General features: G+C 45.2%; 1 protein-coding gene across 4 annotated transcripts in view; it reads left to right on the top strand.

The window, feature by feature from the left end:
* Window positions 1-23,916, top strand: part of cux1b (cut-like homeobox 1b) — a 56,437-nt gene extending 32,521 nt beyond the window's left edge. Inside the window, exons 9-23 of one of the 4 annotated variants that reach the window (XM_037466795.2) lie at window positions 3,466-3,514; window positions 5,226-5,327; window positions 5,852-6,040; window positions 6,295-6,353; window positions 6,670-6,712; window positions 6,847-6,943; window positions 8,204-9,016; window positions 9,774-9,857; window positions 10,362-10,463; window positions 10,571-11,106; window positions 11,225-11,378; window positions 12,017-12,304; window positions 12,439-12,627; window positions 14,424-14,688; window positions 15,057-20,520. In XM_037466795.2, coding sequence (XP_037322692.2) covers window positions 3,466-3,514; window positions 5,226-5,327; window positions 5,852-6,040; window positions 6,295-6,353; window positions 6,670-6,712; window positions 6,847-6,943; window positions 8,204-9,016; window positions 9,774-9,857; window positions 10,362-10,463; window positions 10,571-11,106; window positions 11,225-11,378; window positions 12,017-12,304; window positions 12,439-12,627; window positions 14,424-14,688; window positions 15,057-15,561 — 3,475 coding nt within the window. In that variant the 3' untranslated portion in view covers window positions 15,562-20,520. Of the gene's footprint in view, window positions 1-3,465; window positions 3,515-5,225; window positions 5,328-5,851; window positions 6,041-6,294; window positions 6,354-6,669; window positions 6,713-6,846; window positions 6,944-8,203; window positions 9,017-9,773; window positions 9,858-10,361; window positions 10,464-10,570; window positions 11,107-11,224; window positions 11,379-12,013; window positions 12,305-12,438; window positions 12,628-14,423; window positions 14,689-15,056; window positions 20,521-21,138; window positions 21,343-21,709; window positions 21,823-21,959; window positions 22,077-22,217; window positions 22,302-22,592; window positions 22,650-22,757; window positions 22,839-22,926; window positions 22,992-23,102 lie in introns of those variants that run through there. The other 3 variants (XM_037466712.2, XM_037466972.2, XM_037466886.2) reach the window with 3 other exon arrangements.
* Window positions 23,917-24,349: the final 433 nt, after the last annotated feature.

Raw genomic sequence — 24,349 nt, forward strand, 5'->3', positions numbered from 1 at the left:
TGCGTTGTGCGTTTGAATGTAAGAGGGAGATACTAAATGCAGTATTATGAGACTGATCAATAGGTTTTATTTTCTATCAGAACCTTCCCCCCCCCCACACACTCACTCCATGACCCCACTGCATCGCTCCTCTGCACTTTCTCATTTTTTTACACTTTCTTCTTCTGTCCTTGTCCGTTCCTTTTATGTCAGAAGAAAACCCATTTTGAAAAGACACGTACAGTGGGCCCCATTTGCTTACAGAAGCTAATAAACACATGCCGGCCCATATCCATACACACATCCACATACAAACACACACACTCACTCACTCACTCACTCACTCGTGAGCCTGAGGCAGTCAGGGTCCTTGACTATGTGGCGTGCTGTGATCTGAAATTTTAATGCAACGCTTTAAAGCGCACACAAACCCTCTCTAACCCTGCACCCTCCCAGTCCTTGGAGTCCTTCCCCCGTTTACTGCTTGGCTGAGCAAATCGCCAATGTTTGGCTGAACACAACTTTTAACCCTTTGACTGCATATATTTTAGCCCTGCAAAACACAAATGCCATACATATCATGCACTTTTTCCACACAAACACACACATGCACACACACACACACACACACTCTTGCTCTAAACTTTCCACTAAGGAGGACATTGCGTGACAAATCCCCCATCCTCTTGCTGCATTCGGGTAATCTGCCTTTTAAAATACACAACACACACCCACGCACGGACATACACACACTCCCTGAGAATTTGGTCGATGTGAGCGTCAGCGGGAGGCGGGCCTGCAGATGTAGCGTAGCCCCCCCGTCTGTGTTGCCGCTGTGAGGGTCTGGCTGGCTGCGTTTTACCCGTTTAGTCCCTGTTAAAGATTAATGATATATTGATCCTCAGCCCCACAGGATGCTGTGTGTGTGTGTGTGCATGCTCCTCTGTATGTCTGTGTGTGGCCTTATCTGTGCATGAAGGCCTGATACCATTTTGGGGAAAACCATTTAATTGCTGATAATTAGAAAAGAAAAGCCTGTTGACCGTTTGCCTGTGTCCATCTGAAGCACGCACACACAAACACAAAATGGCGCACCACGCACACGCAAACACACACACACACACACACACACACACACTCTCGCAGCTAGCTTCTTTTTAAGCCGCCTTGAAATCCCCAAGGTAACACGCTGTGAAAACGCAATGTGGGGAAAGCCATGGAAAGAAAAGGAATGGAGTGATGAAAGCTAGAGGGCAAAAAGCAAGCCAGGGGCTGGAGGCTACAGCAAGGAAGAGGGGATAAGGGTGTGATAGAGGAGGGAAATGAAAATCTAAATCAGGAGAATATCCTGTTGGCACCCGAGGACAGAGGCCAAGGAAGAGAGGGCGAAAGATGAGAGCGGGGAGGTGTAAAGGGTGGGGGGGGAGAGATGAAAGGAAGAAAAAGTGGAGGGCAATGGAAAGGGAACGGGATTGAGGGGAAAAGAAACGAGGCAGGCAGAGGGTGGAAAAGAAAAGGAGCGGTTGAGTGAGGAGCAAAGGAGAGAAGATGATAAGAGATGAAAAGGCCTGTCTGAGATGGAGGAAGTACAGTAGGGGCTTAGAGGCTTGTTTCACAAGTCCTACAGTCCTCACTGATGTCACTTGTGCACCCATTGGCTTTCATGGTACAAAAGAGTGTGTGTTGTTCCTGTGTGCTATTTTTCTAGCGCAGCTGTGCGTGTACTCCATAGCTCCTCCCTGTGGCTGCTATATGGAGCTTTTGTAGGTATGTTCAGCAGCCTAAAATTAGGATTTACCAATACGAAGGACCCTCCCTTTAGTACTGAGTGTTTGATGAATTAATTCCAGTGGGTGCATTGGCCGGCCACGGACAGTTGTGCCCTGCCCAGCGACTGACTGACTGTATCGGGATATGCAGAAAATCCCTTTCCTGTGATCTGCTTTGGCCCTCAGCCTCTAGCTTTGCCTTTTATAATTCCCAAATACAGCCAAATCCAAAGGTTATTTAAGAAGACTTTGTGCATCTGTACTTTGATTAAATGATCACATTTGGAGCAGGAGCGGTGATGTATTTGGGTTGCATTACTACCCATAAATGCTCTCCATTACAAGCTTTTCTGGCTTGTTGGCTCTCTGACCTTACATTTGTGTGTGCCGTAGTGCGAATGAGTGCGCACGTGGGTCCTGCACACTATAGCTTAAGACAGGATAAAAGCTATTGAGGTAGTGTACTATTATGTTGCTTAAATGCAGGCTCGATCCTTTTAACTGTTGGGGAAAGAATAAAAGCGGAGAGTGAAAAGCTCTCCCACCCACATCTGATTTCTTTCTGCTGCATTGCCTGTAGCGCACTGTTGACCTAATAGCAACTGTGTCTGTTTTGTTAAACACATTCAAATCAGTGGTGCTCAAGCCTATGGGACATAGCACTGTTTCTCATACGGTGACACACAAATACAAAAGCTGCGTGGGTTATTGGGTTCACTATCAAAAGAATTGCAGTGAAATCAAAAGGTCTTGATGGACTCCGCAGTGCACACATGCGCTCACATCTTTGCACTTAATGCCGCCCATGTTTTTTATCAGCGAGTAATGTCTTAAATAAGCATTCGTATACACTGGTGTCTTTGAGCGTTTTTTAACAAATGTTCATTCATTCGTTTACTGGAACTTCCTCATACGGCGAAATATATTTTACCCGTGCTTGTGAATACACACACAGACCACTAATTAACAGGGTGGGTAATCGTATTCGAGCAATCATCTTTGCTTAGTTTATAACCTATAATTTCTCGCAGAAATCAACAGTAATTTTGTTTAGCTGGGGTTTTGTCCTCGTCCTCAGAGTTCACTCTCCATCTTTGTTTGCAGGACAGTGACAGGTGTTTACGTCACTCACAAAAGAGCGTTGTTGAGATATTCTTTCCCAAAGTTCAGGAAGATGCGTTACTGCGGGGATATTTTCCTGCTGTCTGACCTCTAGCGAGTGAGAGGTGAACCATGGCCTCCATCCAGACCATTAGTCAGACACAATCACACAGCTTCATAGCAGATTAGGGGGCTGTATTAGGATTTAGAGCTCTATTAATGTAATCCCTCTGTTTTAGTGTGGCCTGGGTTTAGGGGCTTACATGAGCACACCCACACAAAGACACGCACACGTACACACACGCCTAAATACATGTATGCATGCACGCATACAAGCTGCTTGGGTTATGGAGTTCACAATCAATGGATTACGGTGAAATTTAGACAGTAGCTTAATGGACACAGAACCGGCATTCTCTAAATGTGTTCTCTTTGAACAGTCTTACGCACACACACACACACACACAAAAGATGTGTGCAGAGTGTACTTTTTTCCCCCGGCATTCGCTTATCCATCCGCTCATCCATTCCATGTCTTCATCTGCATGCTGTATTTCTCCGAGTCTCGCATAAGCCACATCACATCCTCTGTAGTAACAGAAAATGTCTTTCTCAGGGCCGACGAGATTGAGATGGTGATGACCGACCTGGAAAGAGCCAATCAGGTAACCCACTCAACATTATTCCTGAATGTATTTTAATACAGCACAGCAGTAAAAAATACAGAGACGGCAACAGAGTTGGTCAATTTATGAAAAATAAAAAAAATGAGTGAGTAGATTTTTATTTGTTGTATTAATTGTATTTTTCTCCCTTTCAACAAATGTCCTAAAAAGACAGAAACCAGCGATTCATTTATTTTAACTACAAAAATACAATATGGTTCGACAAAGCCATGGTCGTTTAAAAACCTGTGAAAGGAAATGAGTGGGGCCCAATGTTTCCGTGGGTGAATGTTGCATCATTTTATATAATACATAATATGGGCTCAGTCGTACATTTTGCACTTGATTCCGTGGACACCGTCCTGCTGCTGTCACCAGAGCAGCAAATGTGTATTAATCCTCATCTATAAATAATCCCCAATAAAACTACAGTGCCCAGCTGTTTTAGGAGGTATTCATCTTTTTTTCTAGAAACTACATATCCATGACCCTGTTTTTACAAAACGATTTACCTCTTAGGGAACAATCCCTCTTGTAGCTTGAGGCGGGAAAAGTTTGAAAGAATCGAGTGAAGACCAAAACCAACATTGTGTTACTTTTAGCTTTATTCTTTTGGGGATTTGTTAAGAATACCCAAAAGATAGAACATCACTTTTTTAAAAATAGAAATATTCCAATGTTCATTAACCATGAAGTGTCTGTTAACACATAATAATGTTGCTCATCACTTTTAAGGCTGTTTTTTACATTTGCTACACACCTACTAAGCCCGTCTCGCTGAAATAAGCCCCCCAGCGCCTCCTCTGCCCCTGTGTTGTAAATATTTGTTGGTATCGGTTAATGTCATTGTTGTTAACTTTCATTATTAGCCCAAGAGTATGATTTGTAGCTAAAGGGGTAGCATGGGCATGTAATGTTAATATTGGCCTAAAGGTTAGCGCTCCAGCCATAATGCCACACACACTATTCACACTTGTGAATTGAGGTTTACAGAGGATGACAGCATGGCCTCCAGCTCAGTCACAGACTTTTTATACGCTTTTATATGGAGAAAATGGAAAACAGGATTTTTCTCTCGCGACTAGCGGTCCAACTAACCACCCAGTCAATAACAGCTCTCAATATGGTTGCAATTAAGAACGCTGTGCATACGGCTCCCTGTAACTCCTAATGATGGCAAGTTGGCTAGTGTTGCAGATGATTCCCAACTGGAGCATGGCAGTTAGGCCATAAAGACCAGGCAGCCGGTATTCTCAATTCTCAGGTCTTATTTTAATTACACTCTCTTGGCCTTCCTCCACTCTGTAGTGTATGTTGTAGCCATATACTTTGGATTAAAGCGATCTAGTTCCAGAACAATGTTAACATGATGAACTGGTGCTGTCCCGTCGTGGTCATTGTCGTCAACAACAACAACAACAACAACAACCACAACGACATCCTCCTCCAAAGAACACTTAGCTGTTGCCACAAGACAGATTGTACGTTGATAAAGAGACATGATAAGTCTTCTCTTTCTTGGTCCTCCTGCTCGGTCTGTCCACATTTATTAAATGGGTTTTCAACTGCTCTGCGGGGGCAAAGTCGACGGGGGAATGTGTACACCAAGTGAATTACGCAGTCGACATTGAATTGAACATCAAATTGATCACGTTTGACAATGTTTGAAACCCCCGATTTTTTTTCTCCTTTTTCCCTTATCTCCTTCCAGCGTGCAGAAGCTGCTCAACGAGAGACGGAGTCGCTGAGGGAGCAGCTGTCCTCGACTAACCTGTCCCAGCTCGGCAGTCCGGCCGAGGCCGACACCGACACGGTGAGACACCTCCCCGCCGCGCTGATTTACCCACAAAGCTGTATTGATAAGCTAAAGATCAGCGTGCCGTTTTCACGCTCGCGCCGATCAGCAGTTCAATTTAATGGATCACTGTGGTCACGGATTTGAAAGGTCAGGTATTGCAGTCACTCACAATGCATTGATTTGTTTCAAAACAAAGGTTGTCAGAGTGGCAATAACTGATTGATGTATTGATTAACTGATTTATTTTGACCCGGTTAGCAGCCTGCAGAGGTGACACTTGGTCAGAGACAGACTGCTGCACCAAAATATATGCTTCATTGATCCCTCAGTGTTGGGTAGAAGGGATTGGTTGATTATTTACCTCTGTTTATGGATTCATGGGGGGGAGGGCTTTTGAAACATAATAATCAGTACATTGATCAGCTTCTGTCTTGTTTTTTTAATGGGATTTATTGAGTATCTAAAAGCCTTAGTTTTGGTTGTTTTTGGAATATTTGTATAGGTTTTGTTTTCTAAACCGCAGTCCTATTCGGTCTTAGGAACAGCAGGCGGAGGCGGTGTCCCACTCAAGTCTGGAGGCGGAGCTTAGGGCCAAAGAGAGGGAGACCGCCCAGCTGGTGGAGGACGTCCAGAGACTGCAGGTCAGCCTGACCAATCTCAGAGAGACTACCAGCTCCCAGATCACACAGCTGGAGCAGCAGCTCAGCAGCAAGACTGCCGTCCTCAAGGTACAAACAGAACACAAATATTCATGTTTATGTCTTTAATTAGATTTAGATTCCTACATGACCTTTAGCCTGCTTTGAAGTGAATTCTGGTCATACCCTGAACTGTATTCACAAATTTACACTCGCTGTTATCTAGACACTAAGTGACTTCCCTCTAGATTCTAAAGTGAAGTCACTGAAGCTGAAGCACACGACAAAAAAAGATCCAAAGATTATTTATACATTTGCATAAAATGTCATCTGTTTATCTCTAGGAACTAGAGGAGAAACTGCAGAAACAAACTGACTATGAGGAGGTGAAGAAGGAGTTGAGGTGAGGACCACACACAGTGTAGGGTGCGTGTGTGCGTGCGTGTGTGTGTGTGTGTGTGTCCAGCACAGATCTATTTATTGCATGCGTTTGATGTCTTTAACTATGTTAAACAAATGTGCGGCATCATTTAAAATCTGTAACTCAATTGAGGGCCCTCATGAATGGTCTGTACCTTTTTATATATTGTCTGTTGCACTTTTTCTCGATCCTTTTAAAAAGACCGAATTAGAAGAGCCAGCATACTACACAGCAGATGTGTGTGTTTCTTTGTAGAGGGTTCATATGGATTTTCATTCCTCTCGCTCTCTTTTCTCAGTATCCTGAAGTCTATGGAGTTTGGAACATCTGACTCTGTGCAGGTAGATGTGCCAGTTCCAATTAATCTTCACATTATTTTGCATTAAAGTAATTCTGTTTTAAAAAAAACAATTTTGTACATTTGAAAGAGGAGCCTTTTTTTAAATATCTGTTCCGCCTGTCCCCTCCACATCAGGACTCCTCCAAACCTCTGGAGGTGCTGTTGCTGGAGAGGAACCGCAGTCTTCAATCCGAGAGCGCCGCTCTGCGCATTGCCAACACTGAGCTCAGCGGTAAGTCTGCCCAAATGTAAGGTTGTAGTGAGGGCCGGGTCCACGGACCCTCACTCAGATCAGCAAAGAGGAGATAACAGCGACAGAAGTGGAGTCCAGCGTTGTTTGGATCTTAGATGAGGGTTCAGCAGCAGGTAAGGCTACGAAGCAATGGCATCAGGTTAGACCGACAGATTATTTTTCTCTGAGAATACTTAACCTTTTATTCATGTTTTGGGAATTATTCGTAATTCTGGGTTCACAAAATATGCAAAAAAGAAATGCAAAACTTTTGTCATGGTACAGAAAAACATTGTCTTTAGTCCCGCACACGAAAATAAATGAATGCCTTTTGTATCCACCTGAATAGTATCAAAAATGCACTACACAAAAACCAGTCGTCACACTCTTGCCCCTACATCAGGTCTCTTACCCTCTGCAACAGTGTTTGTGGGTTTGAAATGTCATGGCTTTGGGCTTGAATATTTGAATAGCTTTGAATTGATTAACATTCACAGTAAGGGGAGCTTACTGTCTTACTCGATCATGTTACCGTCTCAATGCTTATGCATTAGAATAATATTTCTCCTAGCGGTTCCATCATAATGGATTTTAGTAGTTGCAAGACTGAGAAGATATATTTTATATATTTGTTTTGGGTGAATGTATAAATGCAATCAGTATCTATTCTGGAGAAAGTGAACCTGGAGTCAGGATCAGCCGAAGTGTACGGTCTCTGTTTTTTGGTGACATTCATCTGTTTTATGTTCAGCCATAAAAAGTATTTTTCAATTCATTTTTATTGCTCCATTTTTTTTCCTGGATGTATTTTTTATGAACTAAAGACTCTGTTGCTGCATCCACCTTGGAATAATTCAGTGTTTAGGAACACACTGCAGTAGCATTGAAGAGGACTCACATGGTGTATTGGCTATCTAAGGATCGTTTTACCTTGTATAGTTCCACTTTGCCTGCGAGAGAGAGAGAGAGAGAGAGAGAGCAAGAGAGAGAGGGAGACTCAGCAGTGGGCCAAGCTAATCTGCCTAAGTGGCACAGTGTCAATTGTTTTTTTTTTGTCCTTTTTGTCTTCCAGGCTGTAGCTTACAAGAAAGGTTGAAATCACAAATGCATGGCCACTTTGTCTTGGGGGGTTGGCAAAAAAGGATACAAAGTTCACTAATTTGGAAAAGAATTGATAAAGATAACTTTTTCTCTCTCTTTTTGGAACCCCTTTTTTGTTGACTCCCCCATAATGCATGGTGTGTTTGACCTTTCTTGTAGGGTCAGCCAGGCGAAAAGGGACAGAAGTGTCCACACCGAAGGAGGAGACCATGCCCCGCGACTCCTCTTCCTCGCCCCCTCCTCCCCCTCTCTCTCTTCCTTCCTCCTCCCAGCTCCCCCTGTCTCGCACTCACACAGACCCCCTCAACACTGCCACCACCACCACCACCACCGCCACCAGCGGCGAAACGCACCCTTTCAGTCCTACGGGCATTGGACAGGACTTCTACTCGCCCGTTTTCCCTCTGGTGGGCGGTAAGATGGCTTTGAACTCCCTCATCCAGAGGCAGCTGCTTCAAACCTTCTACTCCAAAGCCTTGCAGGAGTCCTCTGGAATCCCCAGTGGGGCTCTGCTGTTCACCCCGTTCACTCCGACCCTCAGCTCCATCCCTACCTCCACCCCTGGCTCTGGGTCAGCGGCCATCCCTCTGGCAGCCAGCAGCCCCCAGCCTCCTCCAGCCAGCCCAGACATGGCTCCCGTTAATGGGAGCAGCACCGCTGGCAGTGCCCCGTCCCCTTCACCCAGCCACTCCGACGCCACCACGGGAAGTATTTTGGACGGGGAAGACATGGACACGGCAGAGATTGCCCGCCAGGTGAAAGAGCAGCTGATAAAGCACAACATTGGCCAGCGCGTGTTCGGCCACTACGTGCTGGGACTGTCCCAGGGCTCGGTCAGTGAGATCCTGGCCAGGCCGAAGCCGTGGAACAAGCTAACGATTCGGGGGAAGGAGCCTTTCCACAAGATGAGGCAGTTCCTCGCCGATGAGCAGAACATCCTCGCACTGCGAAGCATCCAGGGGCGGCAACGAGGTGAGGCTGTGTGTCTTTAATGTGTCCGTGCGTGCTTGAGTGTGTGTGCGCGTGCATTTGTCTGTGCGCGCGCGCACGTGCGTGTCTTGCATGTACACGGCCCTGCACAGAGCCAACGATTAGCTTGTCAATATAGACTAGCTTTTTATTTTTCTTTCACTTTCCTTACTCCCGTCCTGTGTCACACCTGTGTGTTCTGAATGAGTTCCTAATCACGCACTGATCCCAAGAGCCTCTCCTAGCTATTGTGGTCAATAGAGAAACCTTTCACACATCGATAGTATTGATTGGTGGGAACCAGGAGGAAGGAGAGGGTACTGTTAACTACGGGTTGATTCGATTCGCCTGGGCCGGCTTTTGTTAACGCATCAGGACATTTTTGATTGAAGTTGGTCTCAGTGGTACACCTAAATATAACATCTTTAGTCCCATGCAAAGTCTTGTATTTTTTAAGAATCTGGCTGCAGTTAGTATACGCCTTGTTAGATACTTCCTATTAAATAATTTACGGTTCGGTACCAGAAATGCTTTAATATTCCTGTTGGAGGTAGAAGTTTGATTCCTACTGGGGCCACAGATGGTGAAAATCAATGCATTTACGCTGATCTAATGTGCACTGGATGGAAGTATCCACACATTTAATGTATTTGCAGAGCATTATAGGGCACCACATAGTCTAGCTGTAAAACAGAAAGAATAAAAATAAAAAAAACGCACAAGTGCTGTAACATAGTGTGTGGTATATTGTTTTTAACAGAGGGCTCAGGCCAGCCCCAGCTTAGCCGAGTGTTTCAGGATGTTCCGAAGCGGCGAGCCCTCTCCAATACAGCTTCACACACAGGTCTGTCCCCTTCACAAACAGAGATGTTAGCACGTTCTGTCTGTGTGGCATGTTGTTGCTGGGGTGAACGGTATCTCTCGTGTGTGCGTGCGTGTGTGTGAGCTGGCGTTTATTAACTTGCGGGCAGGCTCTGAGATGTACATGGGCCTTGAAGGTAACCGCACAACTGCAGGGACTTGCGTCAAAGGAGAAGCCAGCATGTGTATTTAGGGATTTTATTGGTAGTTGTTATTCCGTGGGGAGCATTTGCTGTACAAACCCTGTAGCATGTGTGCATGTGTGAGCTCCTAAGGGACCAGAGAAATTACAACAGTCCCTCCAGTGTAGTTGCCTTGTACCTCAGTGGTGGGAATGCTGTTCTTTGTGCCGTGCTATGGTGTATTAAATAACGTCCTTATAGGCCTCTCCACTTCGTCTCTTCACTTGCTCCGCAGTTGGTTATCTCTGCTGCTTATTTCCAACAAGATTTTTCACTCGTCCCTTTCTCTCCTCTTCTCCTCGCAGGTAACATTACTGCCCGCGTCCGCACCCCAGAGGCTGGTTCAGATGAGGCGATCAAGTCCATTCTGGAGCAGGCCAAAAGAGAGCTGCAGGTGCAGAAAGCCGGTGAGTCGCGGTTTTCTTCTCCTCGAAGGATTTGAGATAATACACTGCTGCCGTGAGTGTTTGTTGGTGTGTCTAATGACCTAACCCACCCCCCTCTCTCTCAACAGACCTGTCCCACGTTCAACCCTCATATGCAGGACTGAAAGGAGGGGGCGGAGGGGGCGGCGGATCAGACGAGGCTATCCGCTCCATCCTCGAGCAAGCTCGGCGAGAGATGGAGGCCCAACAGACTGCACTGGAGCCCCTCCTCAAGGCCTCATCTTCGTCTTCCTCCTCAGCATCGCTATCTCACAGGGACTTCCTGAACTGCTCGCTCACCGCTCCCCTTCCCCCTTACAACCCCCTGGCCCTCTCCCTCAAGAAGCCTCCAAGCTCCCTCTTGTCCTCCCCCTCATCCCCGTCTCCAATCCTGGACTTCAGCTCCAGCGTGAAGAGAGAGGGCAGGGCTTCTTTGGGTATCGACATGTCCGTTGACGGAGTTCACAGGCTGGGTCGGAGCTCTGAGGGGTCAGCCCGCTCTGGAAGCTCTGGAGGAGTTGGTTATTGGAGAGAGCAGTGGTGGAGCAACATGCATACGGACCCTCGCAGGGCCATATCTAGCCAGACCGGAGAGGACAACTACAACCAGGAGGACTCCAAAGAGGTGAGGCGAGGCAAAAGAAAAAGCCTGTGTGTGCTCTCTCTGCCCATCTGTTTTGATTACTCTGCTGTTCCTGTATGGTTGTTCCATGTCCGAGTCATTCTCCGTTATTGTGTTCCAGGGAATATTGAGTGACAGTCTGTCTCGACACAAACTTGACACAAACCGGTGGAACAAGTTGAACCAGAGGAGCAGAGAGCCATACCTCCGCATGCAACCGTGGCTCAATGGAGACCAGGGGCAAAACACACACATCCAGCAAGCTCAGAACCAAGGTAAACAAGTCACAAGCGCACACACACACACACACAAGCACATATAGTATATGGATTCACACAACCAAGCTTTTGGGGCTAGAGTATTACTCTGAAAGCCTGATTAGAGCCGGTGGCTAGTTGTTACTGTCAGTCCGTCACTCACACAATCTCTTCCACCCCACCCCCTCCCTTCTCCTCCCACCATCCCCCCATCCTCCGTGCTGTGGCAGTGTCAGCCAGCAAGCTGCTGGTTTGTCATGTCATAGACAAGTTAGTGTTGCAGAGCCAGATGGCAACTCCGTGTGTGTGTGTGCGGGCATGTGCGTGTCTCTCTTTCTCTCTGGGGGTGTAAACAGCAGCTAATGTACACTGACAGCTCCTCATGACTGCTCTCTTCCAGCCTGCTGAGCTGCACAGCAGTACTACACAGACAGAGACAGGGAGATGAAGGAATAGGCGGAGGAAGCCAGAAAGGCTTCAAACTGAAAACTTAAGCACCTTTGCTGTTTGTTTAACAGGAATTAAGTTGGTTGATGTGGTGTGACTGAAGTCCCTCCCAAACCCAGCAGGGATAGGGGATGAAACTGTTTTCCTACATGGGAACATCTCTTCTAACCTGTGGGATATTTCTCACCCTGTCTGTTCTCCTCAAGCAGAGGGTACTCCCAAGACATCAGCCAGCTGCAGCCCCGCTCCAGAGTCCCCCTTCAGTTCAGCTGAGGAGTCTGTCAACGGTCTCGCAGGGGATCCTCTAGCTCCACAGTCCTCCAGTCTCAAACTGGCGTCGGAGGATCCGTCGGGTGGGGAGTCGCAGCCCGGCACCCCGCTTCCTGTTCCTGGTCATTCTGGTCTTAGCATCCAGGAAATGGTTGCAATGTCTCCTGAGCTCGATACTTATGCCATCACCAAGAAGGTTAAGGAGGTTCTGACTGATAATAACCTTGGTAAGAAGCCCAGGAGGTGCTGTCTGTGTGGTTTAGTTTGTCCCATCCCTCCTGATGATGATGATGAGTTAGTCAGCCTTTGAATCAGTTCTCCTAAATGACCGTTTTGTTTCCCCTTTCCTTCGCCTATCCAGGCCAGCGTCTGTTTGGGGAGACTATCCTGGGTCTGACTCAGGGTTCCGTCTCAGACCTGCTGGCCAGGCCCAAACCCTGGCACAAGCTCAGCCTGAAGGGCAGAGAGCCCTTTGTCCGCATGCAGCTCTGGCTCCAGGACCCACACAGTGTGGAGAAACTCATGGACATGAAACGCCTGGAGAAAAAAGGTGTGTGTGTGTGCCTGTGCGTGGGGAACTCTCAATGACAACAAATGGATGCACACTTCACTTAATAATAAACAAAAGAGATCTAGAAATGCATTCATAAAAACACACAAACAGCATCCTTTGAAATTACACATGCACATCTGCACACACAATATCCTTTGTGCAGGACAGCAGAGCATGTTGTGCAGATCACAGTCATCTTGGTGTGATGTCAGTACCAATCAGGACCGCAGACATCACATACTGTATTAGATGTGACAGCTAGGGGACTGCCGGGGGCCTGCTTACTCACAGTCATCAGCACTCCTCTTCATCATCGTCATCATCATAATAATTACCAGTGTCCATAAGTTTGTATTTTTATAATTTGTTGAGCCGCTGCTCGCTTTATCACACATTCATTCTTTATTGCCTCGTGTTGGTCTAATGCGTGTAAGCGCAGAGCCCAGAGGCCTCGGCCTCGTCGCTGCCTCACAGTCTCCCCTGACTGACCACTTGAAGATGTCTCTGTAGAGAGGGCCGAGGCCTGTTTGATCCTTTCAGGAGGCACAAGCATGCGGGTTGAGTTCACCCTCATAATATCGCAGACTAAGCACAAGGGCAAAGACATAGCAGACCATCCACCAGCGTGGCGGGTTACTCTAAATTCAGCTTTGTTTCTGATTATTGACCCTAAAGTAATGCATCCAAACAGCAACGGTGAATATTCCTGGCCGACAGCAGAGCCCAGAGGAAAGACATGGACCTACTCTAGAGTAGCCATATTTGACCTCTCACCCTCACGGTTCAAGCCTGCGAGACAGGACACAACTTTCTGAGTGGTCTAACCTTGCTCTGAGTGGTTTTTGCCTGCAACACTAATATATCTGGCAGTGTTTATTGGGGTTGAGGAAAATGTCAACCTCGTGCAAAGCTGCCATGAGCTGTTCATTTTCATCTGCTGGTGCCCCGAGTGGATGGCGCTGCCCGTGTGCTTTTAAAATGGAAGAGATGCTTTCCTTGTTGGGACTTCCTTTGAAAGACAATAGCTCCACCTAGGGGCCGACGAAGAGGACGGCCAGGTTATCTTTGTAGGACGGTGTCCCATAGTAGATGTAATTCAACTGAAAACCGGTTGACAGACATCATGCTCATCTTCAAATATAGCAGCTCTGTTACCACGGCACATTATTAGGTAATTGTGGTGGAAAATAGTGGATAATGTCCCTGTGTGAAATCAAAAGTATCTTAAGCTTGTTTGTGAGGTATTCATAACATGCTAACATATAGGACAATCATAAAGAATGTACAAATCATCAAACATGAGCCAGTATGGACGGAAGAGCGGAGTTGAGAGAAGCAACAAGCTCTGACCAAGCTTCTGGTGTAAAGAGAAGGTTTAATAGACATCAGAGAGGACGAGGTTGTCCAATCAGAAGGACAATCCTCCACAAAGGAACTGGGGCAGGAAACAGATGTTGAAGGAATACGCACTTTGACCCCCCCCCTCTCAGTGTAACCGTAGACAATCATGTTTTGACAGACAGAAAGAAAGACAACAGATGGATCGATTGAGGACCCATGGCTTCCAGCTGTAAAAACACTGTGCCACTGTCAATTAGTTTAGGTCACAGAGTTCCCAAGAGAGGTCACAGTTCCTGAGAGAACTGAGAGTGACTGAGATTAATGTTGCCTCAACAATAATTTAAAATAAGCTGGTGATTCTAGATATGTTGTTATTACTCTTCCTTTGTATTTATTCATCACTTATGTTTTATTGATGTATGTAATATTCTCATTTTTGTGTCATTGTTCAGCTTACATGAAGAGGCGGCTGAGCTCCTTGAGTGACAACCATTCGGTGGACATGGGCTTAGTGGGGCAGGATTACATCCAGGGCTCCCAGAGCCCGGGACACCAGCACCTGAAGAAGGCCAGGGTGGTGTTGGGCCCAGAGGAGAAGGAGGCCCTGAAGAGGGCCTACCAGCAGAAGCCCTATCCCTCCCCCAAAACCATCGAGGAGCTGGCCTCCCAGCTCAACCTGAAGACCAGTACTGTCATCAACTGGTTCCATAATTACAGGTCAGCATTTGCAAACGAGAAGCCCTTTGATTGTTGTGTTTGAGTCACAAGTCGTTCTTCAAAGGACATTCTGACAAAAACTCTGTTCTGACATTAATCTAGTTCTATTCCCATATAAAACCCTTTTTGTTGCTTGTAGTCTGACGTGTTATTGAATTTACAGATTTGCACTTCATAATGCTATCTTTTTAGAAGCTAATTGCATTTGACTCTATGTGCTCGTATCGTCGGTCGCGTCGTTCATTTCAGGGCGTTGGCTAAGGGGGGGGGGGGGGCCTCAACGTTTAGTGATCAGTCAGATGTGTTGCGTTCGACAAACTGAACTTCAGAATTCCAACCTCGCCACTGAACCCGTGTGTCTCCACCAGGTCACGTATCCGGCGGGAGCTCTTCATAGAGGAGATCCAGGCAGCTGGCGGGTTGGGGCCCGGCAGCGAAGGGGGCTCCCCTTCCCTCCGCGGCTCCAAATCAGGAGAGGGCGACAGCTGTGACGGGACGGAATCCGAGGGCACGGTGGAGACACGCCAGGGACTGGGCATCGGCCTGGAGGACCACAGAGGAGCATGCAAAGACGACATGGAGGTCGAGTCTGAGGCAGGGGGATCTAATAACTCCCCTGACCAGTTTGACTGCATCACCTCAGGCTTAGTCGGGCCGGGCTCCAGCTGTGGACAGGGTGGACTGGGGCTCTTCAGCCTGACAGAGGCGTCCTCCAGTGGCTCTGCCTCTAGTACTAACATCCCAGCCTCTGGCCCTGCCAGAAACCCCAGGGACAACAATCTGCGCAAGAAGAAAGCAGCCAATCTCAATAACATCATCCACAGGCTGGAGAAGGCTGCCAGCAAAGAGGATCCCTCGGAGTGGGAGTTCTAGTTCCCCCTGACCATCCTTCATCCCTCTTGTCTCATAACCTCACGACCTCTAACCTTGGACCCCTCCTGCTCTGTTCCAGTTGGAGAGTGGACACAGCCAAAGTCAAGCTCAGCAGCCATTTTTATTACATAGAAGCTTTCTGAAAAGAGGAAAGAAACAAAGAGTGGTTGGCAAAACCCTTAAAAAGAAGATTTACTGAAATCCTAGAAGAACAAAATAAGAGAAATTCCGTGTCTCTCTGTTGTGTTTTTTAAAAAACTGAGTTTTGTTTTTGTACTGAGAAAAGCACTTAGCCGTCCTGCTGGCCTCGGGCCCTGCTGTACCTCCCCCCTATCACCAGCCACTGGTGCACCAGACTGGTTAGTCCTGAGCTGGGGTCTGACCCACAGCTGGGGTTGAAACCTGGACTCAGAAACACAGGCCAGGCCTGACACAGCAGCTGTCACAGTGAGAGACACTGATGGAGTTATAGATGGAGACAGGAACTTTCTTACAAGAACTCTCACTTTCTTAAAGGAGATTTTTTTCCGCTCTTCTTCTCACCTCCCAAGTGTCCACAAACCTCCCCTCACTCAGTGAGACGCCTCATTTTTCACACTGTAGAGTGACTGTTACAAACCCTTTGCCTTTTTCACTCACTGCGTGTGTGTTTGTGTGTATGTTAGGGATTGTGTCAGTGTGCACCTGTTTGTGTGTGTGTGTATAGACACACACCTAAGAGTTGTGTGTATGTGTGTGTGTGTGTGTTCTCTTCTCAATGGCAGCATGTTTTCTTTTTAATCTCACTCCTACACTCTTAAGAGGGTAGTGGAAGGCCTGCCGGCTGAGCTGCCATGGTTACTGATGTAAGAGAGATGAACTTTGACCTGTTGTGTCCCATATCCTATCCTGCTGACAGCCATGTGATGGCCAGAAGGATTTCTAATTCCTCACAAACACACGCACTCATCTGAAGAGGAAGGATGGACGGAACCCTCCTCCCGCCTCCTTAAAAATCTTCTTTTAAGGATGAAGGATGATCTCTTCATTTTGATATTGCAATTTGGTTGCCAATAAGAGATTGCACAGTCTATTGACTCTAAAGAGTACAAAATAGGGAATTTTAGGAATAATTTTTGATTAGTACAAAATAAGGACAGAAAATAAAATCTTACTGTTTAAAAGAAAAAATCACAAAAAAAAGTTGAAATGGAATAATGTTGCATTGTTGAAATACGATACAATGAATTCACGTAGTACTGTAGCTGTCTGACATGATGATACGATACATGTCTCTTGTTGTTTTAGTTTGTGCACGTCACAGCTTTTACCCAGCACTGGACCTGCTGGGTGTGTGTGTGTGTGTCTGCACCACTGACACATTTTCTCTATTCACAAACTCACATGTTTTTATAGGCCAAATCAGGAAGAGTGTGTTTGTGTGTGTGTGTGTGTGTATGTGTGTGTCTGTGTCTTATGTCTGTTTGTATTTGCCTGCATGTAAGTCAGGGTCGAGGTCAATTCACTCAGAAAAACATTTATGAAGTAGATTGTCGATAATGAAATTCTTGACTAAGAAGAAAATGGGTCAAATGAATTGCAATGTGGAGTACTAGATCATACCTGTACTTTCTGCTAATCGCTGTCAAAGTGAATTCTCCCCAACCCTGGTATGAGTAGGTACCACTCTCCTCTGGTCTATCCTGTATCCAGGGATGTTTTGCATTGAATTCTACTGTATACACTACAAATTATAAGGCATATCACCTCCTCCCCGTCCCACACAAGCCCTCAGTGCCTGTCAGCCTACTGCCTCCCCTCTGTGTGTGCGTGTGTGTGTGTGTGTGGTGTGTGCGCGCACGTTTGCATGGATGCATGTACACACATGCCTGTCGATACATGCGTGTGCACAAGTGCGTGCGATTGAGTGTTCAGTCTTTCCAATGAGTGGGGTCATATTTCGTATCTACTTGCACACACTACTAGTGCACAACTGACACCCTTCTTTAAGCTGTTTGATGCGTTACCATTACATTAATCTTCTCACAAAGTAGTGTAATACTATGATTTACTGTAGCTTGGTTTTATTGCTATTTTGCATTTATAGTTTGGTTTTTATTCTGCTTATTTATAGGTGCTGTATTTTTCATTTAATGTCTTATCATTTGAGTTGTCTATTTTTTAAGGGATTATACTGTTCCTGAGGGCAAGTAACATTTTTATTAGACGTATAGACTGCCGGCAGTATTGGTTATTATTTACAAAGATGTACTAGTTCTCATTTGTTTGTATATTCATGAATCCTAAAGTTTAGTGTCATTTCAATAGCTTTGACAAAAATGTGTTGGCTACAGTTCATGCTCCCGTAAGCATTAAGCTTTCACCACAACAGTTATGCTCTTTACTTGCTTGCTAGAGAATCAAAGTACATATCAAGATCAGCCAACATATGATAGCATATCTCTTTTCCTGTTTTCTGTCTCCCGATGATGTTTTTCCGGCTCTTTCCTGGGCAAGCCCAACACTAACGCCGGGCGGGACATTCGGCCTTCTTTAGGTAAAGGTCGCCCCCTCGGTAATCACATTAACACAATTTACTCTTTGTCGAATAGGTCAAATGAAATTACCTAAACTTGAAAACACAGGTTAACTTGAAAGAGGTCATATCTGCCAAATTGAGATTAGAGAAGTGTACCAGCTAGCAGAGGTGCTACGTCAGATCAGAACAGATCGCCAGCCTATGATTATGCAGAATCTATATTGCAGTCCGTAACAAAGCACTTACTAGGATCCTTGGGATATGGTCAGTAAACACTACAACAGAGGACGATCCTGGGAAACGTATTAAAGTGGTTGTGAACCAAGCACAGACTCTTCTCTTCACCCCAACACTAGTTAAATCATCAGATAGTTGTACCCGTGTTTTCTGCATTATGTACTGTATTTTTATACAGTAGCCCCTTAGTTCCTCCTGTACAGCTGTAGATATTATGAGCAAACACCTGTTTTGGTTTCCATCCCAAAGTCTCCTCAGTCCACCCTTGAGCCTCCCCTCTCCCTCAATGTACTTCCAGATGTATTCACAAGCCTGTCAAAATAACTGATAACCTCGTTGCGCTGCATTAAGATGCTCTGTTTCAAATTGGATTTTCTAGTGTATCGAGTAATTGTACAACTCCTCAAACATTGGCGCTTCCTGTGGTCGACTGATGTGAAACATCCGTCTTCTGCAGATTACCGAAGGCTCATTGCTTTCTGTTGGACTGCTTGGACCGGACAACCACAGTGTGTTTAATGGTGATGAACAGCTACCGTAAAGAATATAAGCACTTAACCCATTTTCCATTTGATAGCCAGATCCATCAACTCACCTAAACAAAGTGAGCTCATCAGACGTGTGCCTGTAAACTGCCAAGCAGGGCACCAAACTAGTGATGTTCTTTTAGATGGAGACTTCTTTCACCACATTCATTCATAATATGTCCCACATCTTGACCCACATGAATCTCTCATACACTTCATATTGGTACTTTAAAGTCAACTCTCTTCCGCTTCCTGGGGAGGGTGGTGTGTAATTCCTGGAGTGCAGTGAAAGAGTGAAAGGAGAAAAGGAGCTTGTGTATTCTCGCAGACACGTTCGGTCCGGTTCCCATTTCAGACCGTTGTTTTCCCACAATGCATTTGTTACATTGTACATAACCTTAACTAGCAGCGAAGGGCCAGAGCATTGAATGAAGGAGGAAGCATGCAGAAACAGCGTACACTGTAATAACACTGAATTTATTCATAGGGCATTTTGTATTTTTCTGTTTGTGTCAGGTTTGCTGTGACATTAATAATGGCACTACAGGTATTGTTGATGACGTGTGCCAATTCGAACGGTTATTTGGAAAAGAGACTTGTAAATACAGTCGATCAAGTAGCTATTGATTCACTATTGTCACAGTATGCTTTTGTTTGAAGGCAGGAGGAGAGAAGGGACGATTCAGGACTTTTCCATGATCCACAGATATTTTTCTACAAATTTAAATCAGATGATTCTATACACTGTTGAATAACATTGTAAAGGTGTAACAGATGCTGTATATCATATCATGTTTTCTGAAGTCGTAAAGCTTTACTGTATGATCTGTTGAAGTAGTGGTTATTCATTTGACACATTAGTTGTAATGGAAGCCTGAACAGCAGCACTGGTCACCATATTCAGGAAAAAAAGAAAGAAAGAAAGGAAAACCTCAGATGTTTTTTGTAATACTTTTAGAATATATCCTATGAAGTGGGTTTTGTAAAGGAACGCTTTCCGAATCAGTGGTGCTGTATGCATAGCACACTCGGTAATACATACACACATAATACAGCACAACACACTCATCCTTTAACCCCCCCCCCCCCTCCACTGTACTTGCGTGCTTTTCGTTTTTTTTTTTTTTTTTTCTTCACGCTCCCCTCACACATTGGCTCCAGCTAAGTTAGATTAAGTCTTAAACCCTTTCCTCTTATTTCTTGCTTAGCGCCACCATGTTTCACTGGCAGAGATCACCTGTGGAGCGTTGAAACGGCTCAACGAAGGCTCACAATACTCAAAAGAGGAAGCAAAAAAGCCAAATAGTGAAGTAGTGATCCACCTCTGTTGAAAGGTTGCTGACAGTTTTCTGAATGTTGCTTCCTTGTGTCGCCGCTTCAGTTCACTTATAGCTTAAACCACAGTATAGTCTGACAACCAAATGCCCCCGGGGAGATCTTTGCCCCCCCCCCTCTCCCTTTCTCCCCCTCCTTTTGGAAAGCTTTAAGATGCTTGTTGAGGCTTTAGCGAGTTCAGAGTTGCTTTTTAAACGATTTCTCCGACCTTGGCTTCAACGATGTGGAAGTAATAATTTTCATAACTTCTCCCACTGCCGATTTTGTGAGTGTGTGTGTGCGCGTACATGTGTGTTGTAGTACAAAAGGCTGCATGACTGTAAAGGGATGGTTAAGATGTTTTTTGAGAGTTGTTTCCCCAGCACTTCAGTCACTCCTGAGATGCTTTATTCTCCTTTTGGGGTCTCCCTCCCTTTCGTTTTTCCTCATGTATCATTGTTTCTTTATCTTTCTATTTACTAAACGTATCATGTTGTCTGTTCTCAGCACTGTAAAACAGTCCCTTCTACAACATTGAAAAGCAATATCACTGTATGAAACGTTCACAATGTATTTGTTATGATTGACATTTGATTCATCATCATTATTATTCACATGCACCCTAGGTGTGATAATTGAAGTAAATCTCTTTTATACAAATACTAAGTGTGCTGTGGTAGTTTTTCTGTTTTGCTTTTTTTTTTTGTCGTTGCCAAACATTCTTGATGGAAATGTTCCTTGTTGAACACACGGATGGTAAAAAAAAGTATTCTCAGAGAAAATGGGGTCTGTTAGAAAGACGGGAAAGGTGTGTAGCAGTCACCTGAAAGGGTTTCAATCAGGGTGGGGTCCTTTGGATGCTCCTGCCATTCACAGGTGAGTTATTTCTGGGGACTACGAATACAATCTAAAGTCAAACCCTGAATACAAAATAATCCAGCAATTGTGTCTCCTCTGCGTCCCCCCCCCCTCCCTCCACAGGCCGTTATTCTGATCTGCAGGTGGAGTTCTCATCTGCCGTGCGGACCAGTGCCGAGCAGAAGGAGCTCATCCGGAAGCTGGAACACGACCTGAGCACCATCCAGGCCATGTCCTCCCTGCCGCGCCCTGACGCAGACGGGTCAGAGGTCAGCAACATGGGGACCATCCCGGATCCCATCAAAGAGGCCTCTGCGATGTTTACTGGTACGTCCCCCTGAAAAAGGTCTTTATGGGACGGTTGAGAATATGTGCTCATAGTACATTTCAAAGATATCACAGCCTACTCAACAGGATTATATACATTTCTGAGCTTTTTGTTTTCAAACGGTAAAATTTTTCATTCATACTAAAAAGAGAGTCCAAATAATTTCATCTTTATCTTTGCCTTTCCTTTCATTTTTCACTCTGCTTCAGACTCAGCCACTGCAAATACAAAGAGAAATTTGAACCACAAACTATTATTAGAATCTCCACATTTCCAAAATGTTTATGATCATAAAACTTGAGATGAGAAATATATGCATGTTAAAAGATGAAGTGGATGATGGCTTGGTAACTGTGTTTCCTCCAGGTTCAGGCTTGGGCCCCCATGCCGAGCTTCCCCAGGGTCAGATGGACTCTCTGCTCTCCATCATCTCCAGCCAGAGGGAGAGGTTCCGCTCCCGCAACCAGGAGCTGGAAGTTGTGAGTCACGATCTCTGCCGCGCACACGCACGCACACCCACCCACGCGCACGCACGGCCACACGCACATCCTGTATTCCTGGGTCATTTCATACGATAACTCCTTTCTCATCAGTTTGTTTTCTCTGTGCCTCGCAGGAGAATCGCTCCATGCAGCAGACCATGCAGGCGCTGCAGAATGAACTGGACAGCCTGAGAGCAGACAACATCAAACTCTATGAGAAAATCAAATTCCTGCAGAGCTACCCTGGCAAAGTGCGTGTGTGAGCATGGATGGATGCATGAATGGATGGATGCATGGATGGGCTGCAGTGATCTTGTTTCTTATATCTTGTCGATTTGGTAAAATCTGTATTTTTTTTTTCTTTTCTTTTGTGTTTTTTTTCTGCGCCGTAGGCTGGCGGTAGCGACGACACTGTGATGCGTTACTCCTCCCAGTACGAGGAGAGACTGGATCCATTTGCTTCCTTCGGCAGAAAGGTACAAGAAATACCTTCGGTCCATGCACACTACAAAACCACCTGAGGTCCCTTTTGCCGATTAGTTATTTACTGTAATAGTTTTTGATATTTGACAAACGACCAAGCATGGATGACACAACGTCCTATTTGTACACCTTACTCAAAATATCTCTCTTTAGCAAATACCCCAAACACCACAGTGCATCTAAAAAAATAAAGTTGATATCACCTTTGTGAGACACCAAACATTCACTACATCGATTGAGACTTTCCAAATGATGTTTTTGTTGAGGCTATTCTGTGTTTGCAGGAGCGTCAGCGCCGATACCTGAGCCTCAGCCCGTGGGACAAAGCAACTCTGAGCCTCGTAAGCCTCAATCACTCTCACACACACACACACACACACACACACACACTCTTTGTACGTATGTTGTGTTCTATATCTTGACTAATCCACTGTTGTTGTGTCTCTCAGGGCCGTGGGATTCTCTCCAACAAGATGGCCAGGACTGTTGCTTTCTTCTACACCTTGTTCCTGCATTGTTTGGTCTTCCTGGTGGGTCTCCTTCCAACCCCTCATGCAGTCAGTCTCATCGGCTGCAGTGATCTTATCTGTTGACTCATTCCTTTTTTTTTGCTTCCAGGTGCTGTACAAAACCGCCTGGAGTGAGAGTATCGGCAGAGATTGCTCCGCCTTTTGCGCAAAACAGTGAGTTTGTCCATCAGACAAACTTGAATTTTTACATCATTACATCCTGTATGAATTGCGGCAGGTACCTAATGTCATTTTTTTATTTCTTTATTTCTATCTCACTTCCAGGTATTCTGACCACCTACACCGTTTCCATGAGAACGACCAAAACCTCTAAGCTGGTTCAGCAGCATGCATGTCCTGCACGACAGTTGAGCTGATCACGCTCCTGAGGACTGAGCTTCACCTTCTGCAGTAACTTGGATCTCCACTAGGAGGCGGTGAAGGGCTGTAAACTGCAAATCAAAAGGGTGATAGATTCAAAGATGGGTTCTTCTTTTCATTTACGGATTCTCTTCTTCAACAAGTTGCTATTAATATATATACGCCTAGCAAAACAGTAACATAAGGTTCCGTCTTATACGTAGTAAACATAATAATGAAGAGCCAATTCACAATGTTATTATTAATCAATCAGTGCTGGTGTAGATCAAAAATATAATTCTTCGTATTGGGGTTCTTTGAGTTAAGTTGGAATTTAGAGTAATTTGAGAATGAAATCCATAAAGACCAGGTTGATTTATTACTTTTGGTAATATGTTTAATGTTGTTTGTTTAATTGGAGATTGTACTGGGTAAAGCGGTTCATAAAGGGTGAGGTGGTCATTTTAAGAGTTTATGGTGGTGGAACAATTTATACAGTAGTTAAGTTCACTTATCATTCCTCTGAGATTTTCCCTACTCAAGTTCAACTAATTGATGATTGATCAAGCATAACGTTTAGTAAAATGTGTCTTTGGTACAAAAAGAGAAGGGTTTTGCATCAATAAGACACCAGCGGTTAATGAGTCTATTTTCCAAGACGGAGTACTGTGCACTGTGGTCTCCGGCTTACTTTCCTTTGGCAATGCAGATATATCCAAAATAAAGGCTATGCGCTGTTTGTTTCTTGCATCATTTTGATTTAAGCTGTCTTTCTGAGATGTGGTGAAGATTGCACTCTTTCTCATGTTGGATTACTGTTTGTAACACACACAACATATTAATTGGAATAATTTTGCAACCCGGTTGTTTCAGCCTCAAGATATTCCATATTTTCTTCGTCACTCACAAAAAGGCTAAATCTAAGTAATTTACAATGACACAACTATCAACTATTTATTCTGCGTTGATGCATTTTTATTTTTGCTTCATGAAGCGCTCCAGCTTCATGAAGAGAGCTTGTCTTTTATTCCTTCTTCCATCAAGACAAGGCCCTGGACAGACAAGAAGATGAGATGAGTCATTCCTGATCATCCGGCCTGGCCCTGTTGATAGTGCAGACAGGAAGAAGAGGATGACGACAAAGATGATGACGACAATGTTTGCAGCTTTTT

Source organism: Pungitius pungitius, chromosome 3 (genome assembly GCF_949316345.1).
Source record: "Pungitius pungitius chromosome 3, fPunPun2.1, whole genome shotgun sequence".
NCBI lineage: Eukaryota > Metazoa > Chordata > Actinopteri > Perciformes > Gasterosteidae > Pungitius > Pungitius pungitius.